Source organism: Myotis davidii, unplaced genomic scaffold (assembly GCF_000327345.1).
Source record: "Myotis davidii unplaced genomic scaffold, ASM32734v1 scaffold1318, whole genome shotgun sequence".
NCBI lineage: Eukaryota > Metazoa > Chordata > Mammalia > Chiroptera > Vespertilionidae > Myotis > Myotis davidii.
Window position 1 is genome coordinate 24503 of NW_006289719.1, and position 7495 is coordinate 31997.

The window sequence follows — 7495 nt, forward strand, 5'->3', positions numbered from 1 at the left end:
GGATGGGGGACCGCCCCCCTCGGGCCCAGCCCCGGGGGAGTGGGCCTAAGCCAGCAGGTGGTCATCCCCCGAGGGGTCCCAGACTGCGAGAGGGCACAGGCCGGGCTGAGACCCCCCCGTCCCGTCCCCCCACCCCTCCCCCGCCACGTGCACAAATTTTTGTGCACTGGGCCTCTAGTAAAATATATTTTCATAAACACTGCCTTTATAATTATATTCTAAGTGTGTATACATTTTTAGGGGATACCTTGATCTGTCCTTTAATACAGTATTTGCATATCCCATCATATAGATATACCATTATACATTTAACCAGTCACTGGCTGATTATTTCCTGTTGTTATATCTAATTGCTACAATGAACATCTTTTTGTGCTAGCAGAATAATTTCTATGACATTCTCAGATCAAAGGCTCGCATTACCTTTAATTTATTGATCATGGCTTCTTCAGAATCCATAGACATAGATAACCCGTGAATTAAACGTTTCGCCAGCATTCTTGCATAGAACTATATTAAGAAATATTTCTAAAGGTTAATTCTTTTCTGATGACTTAAATTTCAAAAATAAATAAAATCTGACTAAACCAAATAAAACTTCTCTATTCACAACTTACCTTTTGAAAAACATCCTTATCATCGATATATTTGAAAACAGTAATGAAGCTGGTAAGTTTGTCCTCCACTTCATTCTCAGTCATCCCCTTTGCTGATTTCTTTAGTAAGTTGTCACAGTACTTAGCAAGCTCAAATAGAAATTGACAGTATATCTTATAAAGGGCCCTTCTATACATACATATGCCTCAAAAAAGGCAAAGGACAATAGTACAAAATATCAATGGATAAGGTCTCTGCCATCCTAAAGCTTATGTTTTTAAAATTATGAACATGCACTAAAGAATTTAAACTATGTCATAAGGCAAATTTTTAAAAAAACTATAAATAATTCAAAAATCTAATCAACACAGTAAACAATAAAACACTGACATAAATAACAGAAGTTTCCAAAGAACACCTAGGTGCGTTTTGAGTAGGTCTATAATTTTCAACATTAAACAATTACTTTTTTTATTCTTACCACAACTTTATAATTAAGTTTTCTTTAATTATCATCAAATTTCCTTTCAATTTCAGATAAAATAAAATCTCTATGAGAAGTAATGCAAATTATTTCAGAGAAGACATACTTTAAAACCCAAACTGTACCACTTGGGTTTTAGAAGCCTTACAAAAATTGGAACAACAGAGATTAGCATGGACTCTGCATAAAGATGCACACAAATTAGTGAAGCATTTCATATTAAAAAAACAAACAAAAAACACCAAACTTTATTAAATAAAATATTTTTTTTCCTTCAGTTATTTCTCAAGAAAAGGCTATAGTTCATAGGTCAAACTGTATTCCTTAAATAAATGCCAAATTATATATGATGTAGATAATGTTTACTTTTAATAATTTAGTTTCATGGACCTTTTTCTGAAACATGCTACAAATACAAATTAATTTAACATTCTTCTCAGTTTTCATTTTCTAATACTGATGTCCATAAGATTTTTTTAAGCAATCATCAAACTTACCAATTCAGGAGCTTTGCAAACAGACTTGGGTTCTCTGTAATTTACAACTGACGTAAGAGCCTAAATAGAAAACAAGCCAGTAATTAACTAGTAATAGGGTATAATCTGCACATCCATAAATTATTACCCTACACAAAACACAGCATTTTGGTCATAAACTGTTAATTTTGTTTTCATTTTGAACGCAGGGTAAACTCCTCTAACTGTATGCCTCATAGTAGTTATAGACCAATTATATATCCCATTCCTACTGAAAGCTATTCTTTATAACTCATTACTGATATCTGAACAGAGATAAAATAAGACTACATTTTTTTAAAAAAATCTTATAATAACCATATCAGCAATTTTCCTTTAAAGTATACCAAAATTCAAAAATTGGTAAAATATACTTATTTCTTTGAAATATTATTTATTCAAATTAAAAATCAGCACTAAAACACTAAATTATACATATTTTTTCAGAACATGTTATAATGTTTACTAACAATTCCCCTTAGAATCATTGTTCTCATAATCATGAGAAATTCAATCTCCATATAATTTGAACATTCAATTTAACCATTTGTTGTTAATTTGAAAGTTGTTATTATTTTGATTTTCACATTTAAATTAATCTCCATATCAAGATTAGAAAGCTTGTAATTAGAAGCCTCAATCCTGAAACCGCCCTAAAGAATGAATATTGAAATAGAATTCCAATTAACCGTTAAAAAACACGAGTCCACTTACACCCAGATTTTTGATACAAATACTGTAAATGTATTTTCTCTTCCATAAGATTTTCTTAATAACATTTCTTTATTCTCTAACTTACTTTATTGTGATAATGTAGTTATACTAATTATACAAAATATGCATTAATTGACTGTTTATGCTATCATTAAGGCTTCTGGTAATATCAGTAGGCCATTAGTAGTCAAGTTTTGGGGAAGTCAAAAGTTATATGTGGATTTTCAACTAAAGGGGAGGGGTATCAGGGCCCTATCTTCTGAATTATCCCAGGGTCAACTGTATTTATACAAACGTTCCCTGACTTAATATGATTTTTACGATTTTTTTTACTTTAATATGTGAAAAAGCAATATGTATTCAATAAACTGTACTTTGAATTTTGATCTTTTCCAAGATTGGTGATATGTGGTACAATATTCTCTCCTAATGCTGGGGAGTGGCAGTGAGCCATAGTTTCCAGTTAGGTGTGCCATCACAAGGATAAATAATGATACTCTACTATGTATTTAATGTGTTACATGACTTTGCCCAACTATAACTAATGAGAGTGTCCTGAGAACGTTTAAGGTAGGTTCAGCTAAGGTAAGATGTTCAGGAGGTTAGGTGTATTAAGTGAATTTTGATTTAAAATATTTCTAACTTGTGATGGGTTTACCAGGACATAACACCAACATAAATTGAGAAATATCTGTAGATATAGTTATTATTAAAGTTACCTTATCCAATGCACTCATGAAGTGCTGATCACCATTCAAAACTGTGTTGATAAGCTGAACAAATTTACCATGTACTTCCAAAACTGACTCCACAAATAGTGTTGGCATCTAGAAATATAAAATACAAAGTACAAAATACATTTTAAGAAGTTCTAAGATATAATTAGAGTTATTAAATAGTCATTTAATTAAGAGTAAAGTTTTTCCCAAGAAAATTCATGTTATGCAAGCACACACTTTCTCAAAAAAGTATTTTTAGCTAAAACTGTCTTGCCTAGTCAGTGTGGTTCAATGGTTGAGTACTAACCTATGGACCAGAAGGTCACGGTTCGATTCCTGGTCACGACATATGCGTGGGCTGCAGGCTCAATCCCCAGTGTTGGGCGTATGGTAGGCAGCTGATGAGTCTCTCTCATCATTAATGTTTCTCTCTCCCTCCCTTGTCCCTTCCTCTCTAAAATAAATTTTAAAAAAATATTTTTTGGAAACTGTCTTAAAAATCTAAAACTTTAATGTTGAAATTAGCTGTCATTCAACACCAGCAATGCAGGACTATAATTCCTCTGCCAGAAGAACTCACTGAAAACATACTTCTCTCCGATGTTGGAATACTGTTTCTTAAGGGTAACAAGATACAGTCTCTGAACCACTAAGCCTATCACTTTCAAAGAGGATTATATAAACAAAAACTGCCTTCAAAGCCACTGAAGGCTGAAAGAGAGAGCAGAGCTCAAAAGCAAGTATCTGCGAAAATTGAGACCCCTGGAGTTGGGCAATCCCCCACATCTCAGCATGAAGACATACTTAGCTTTCACTCTTTTTATTTTTCCTTTTGTTAATCCTTACCCGAGGATATTTTTCCATTGATTTTTAGAGAGAGTGGAAGGGAGAGGTAGAGACAGAGAGAGAAACATCAAAGTGAGAGAGACACATTGATTGGTTGCTTCCTACACATGCCCTGCCTAGGGTGGTGATCGAGCCTGCAACCAGGATACGTGCCCTTGACTAGAATCGAACCCATAACCCTTCAGTCCCTGGGTCAATGCTCTAACCACTAAGCAACTGGTTAGAGTGTGAGCTTTCACTCTTTTTTTTTTTTAATATATTTTATTGATTTTTTACAGAGAGGAAGAGAGAGGGATAGAGAGTTAGAAACATTGATGAGAGAGAAACATCGATCAGCTGCCTCCTGCACACGCCCTACTGGGGATGTGCCCACAACCAAGGTACATGCCCTTGACCAGAATCGAACCTGGGACCCTTGCATCTGCAGGCCGATGCTCTATGCACTGAGCCAAACCGGTTAGGGCGAGCTTTCACTCTTAATGGGGATAATTATATAGTACTTAAGACTTAACTAAGTCAGCTAAATTATGTGTCTATTACAAATTCATTCTCTTTTATTTCTATCTCCCAGTCCTTGACAGTAAACTCTATGCCTCTATGTCTAATATTATTTAACATCCTGAATCTGTAAAACTAATAAAATAAATTAATAAACCCAATAAAAAAACACAGATTAACAAACATAAAAATATAACAACTATTAGTTTATTTTTATTTTTTAAAATATATTTTTATTGATTTCAGAGAGGAAGAGAGAGGGAGAGAGAGAAACATCAATGATGAGAGAGAATCATTGATCGGCTGCCTCCTGCATGCCCCCTACTGGGGATCAAGCCCGCAACCTGGGCATGTGCCCTTGACCGGAATCAAACCTGGGACCCTCAGTCTGCAGGCCAATGCTCTATCCACTGAGTCAAACCAGATAGGGCAATTAATAGTTTTTTTAAAAAATAGAAAACTTATGTATTATTGTGGTAGGACATAAAATCTAATATTTGCCAAAGACAAATAAATCTACAACTAAAGTGATGAGCATCTGAATAACGTTGTCTATTATAGATTACTGCATTATAGATGACAAGTAAATAGCTCTACTTAGGAAAAAGAATATTTCATGTCATATCTATCTAATCATCAAACATCACTAGTAAAAACAAGATGGTCCAATAAGATTTGATGATAGGGATACAATGATAGGAAAGATGCCTTTTTGTAAACAGTCATTTGATTGTCAGAGAACTCTTAAGAAAAGTGGGTATTAGGGACATGATGGTCACCGTTGGGTAGGAAGCATATATTTAGGGAAGATCATTTTAATCTAAATTTGCTTCCTGGGCTACCAAACTCAGAGTATATGTAAAGAAAGCAAATTGTGAGTTCTCCATATTACCATTGATTAATTCCATTACCACTACAACTATTAGTGCCAGTTATATAGAAATACAATTATTTAAGATTGCTAAGTGAACATATCAGTATAACTAAGAAAAAGCTTATCTCATTCAATGATTTTCTAATAATTTGATTACTTCAAAATGTGTCCAATAAACTTTACGCTTGAAACATTTTAATAAAGATGTTTAATCTATTGGCATGGTAAAACTTTTCTTTCATTGTTTAAGACAGTAAAGTAAAAAGAAAAAACCTAAATGCGTGATAATCTAAGAGAAAATTTTCCATTTCCTTATATAACTCACATTTTCCTGAGTAAGATTACTGGTCGCTCTTAGGCCCTCATCATGGACATGATTTTGCAGCTCCTGTATCATATGAGGTAAACCAGTGGACACAGCACGGAGTAAGACATACATATTTGCCATGTCTGAGGGGGGGAAAAATTTGTATTAGATTTCCACATATTTTTTAAATATTAGGTAATATATGGCCCAAAATGCAGAATTATAAAAAGAATATGCAGAGAAAGTCCTCCACTCCTGTCTCCCAACCACCCAGTCCTCCTTCCCATGGGAAAACAATATTGTGTTCTTTCAAAGCTCTTGCATGCACATTCAGGCAAATACATATATTCTTACCTCTGCCCCCTTTTATAAAAGAGTGTAATGTATTTTGTGTATTATTTGCAACTGTAGAACACATTTTCACTTAGAGATCTTTTTTTTATCAGTACACTGAGCATTTCTTCATATTTTACAACTGTACAGCACTCCATTATATATCAAATTACTTAACAATTGATGGAAATTTAGTTGTTTCCAATCTCTTATACTACAATGTTACAAATAATAGTCCTGTATATGGACAATAACATCTATGGTATAAATCCCTAGAAGTGGTATTGTTGTGTCAAAGCTTAATCTTCTAGAAGGATCCTTCTAAACAGAGCTCCCAATAGCAGGAAGCTCCCTTGCCAACAATGTATTATCAAGCATTTTGATCTTTGCCAATGAGAGGTGAAAAATAATGTCTCAGTGTAAAGGCTTTATTTTAAACTTTTTTATTAAAGTATGTAATATACATACAGAAAAGCGTATAAACCAAAAGTGCATATCTCAATAAATTATCACAAGTGAACACAAACACACCCCTTCAAGTAATCACTACCCAGGGTAAAAAACAGACATTACCTACACCTAGAAGTCCCCTTCACACCTCTTCCCAATCATTACTCTTCTTGCTCTTCTGCAAAGGTAATCACTATCATAAGTACTAAACCAAAGATTACTTTTGCCTGTTTTGAACTATCTATAAAAATGGAATCAATACAATTCTTTCATGTTTACCTTCTTTTGTTCAACATGTTTATATGTATATTGCTTTATGTAAATGTAATTTGTTCATTTTCACTCTTCTGTTATATCCCATTGTATGAATATACTGTACTTCATTCATTCTATTATTATTGGACATTTGAGTTGTTCCATTTGGCTATTACAAAAAATGTTCCTATGAACATTTTTGTATATATGTGCACACTCTTTTGCCGGGGAATTATATTTATAGGAAAGGGATGGCTTTTAAATATATTCAACTTTAGCAATTAATGCCAGTTTCAAAGTGGTTGCATCAATTTATATTATCAGCCCAGTGTATAACAAGTTCCCACTATTCCACATGCTTCCCAACACTTATTACTATTTTAGATTTTTAGAAAGAGAGGAAGGGATAGGGAAGGAGAGAAACATCGATGTTAGAGTGAACACCAACTGCCTGCTCCTGCACAGCCCCTACTGGGGATCAAGCCCAAAACCCCTGAATGTGCCCTGACTGGGAATCCAACTGACAACCTTTCAGTGCATGGGATGATGCCCAACAAACTGAGCCACACAGACCAGGGTCCAACATTTATTATTTTTAATTTTTAAATTTTCTATCAAAATGTAAGTATTGATAGCTTAGTGTGGTTTTAATTTGCATTCTCCTATTTTAATGAAATTAAGTGCCTTTTTATGTTTATTGGCCATTTGGATATCCTCTACTCTCCTGTGCCTATTCAAATTTGTTGGCCATTTTATATTTGGACATAGACCTTTTGTAGTTTCAAATAAGAAGATGTAGTACATATATACAATGGAATTATATTTATTATATAATTTATATTATATATATTTATCCTATGACTATCTTTTGATGATCCAGAGTTCTTAATTTTAAGGCAGTCC

The 7495-nt window shown here is 33.7% G+C and overlaps 1 protein-coding gene across 1 annotated transcript in view; it reads right to left on the reverse strand.

Moving 5' to 3' along the window:
- CUL2 (cullin 2) overlaps positions 1-7495 on the reverse strand; it is a gene marked incomplete at its 3' end in the record, with an annotated part of 97540 nt that overhangs the window by 22586 nt on the left and 67459 nt on the right. The window contains exons 10-14 of the mRNA XM_015563013.1: positions 5573-5697; positions 3030-3137; positions 1579-1638; positions 618-746; positions 424-510 (exon numbers count right to left, since the gene is read on the reverse strand). Coding sequence (XP_015418499.1) covers positions 424-510; positions 618-746; positions 1579-1638; positions 3030-3137; positions 5573-5697 — 509 coding nt within the window. The remainder of the gene's footprint in view (positions 1-423; positions 511-617; positions 747-1578; positions 1639-3029; positions 3138-5572; positions 5698-7495) is intronic.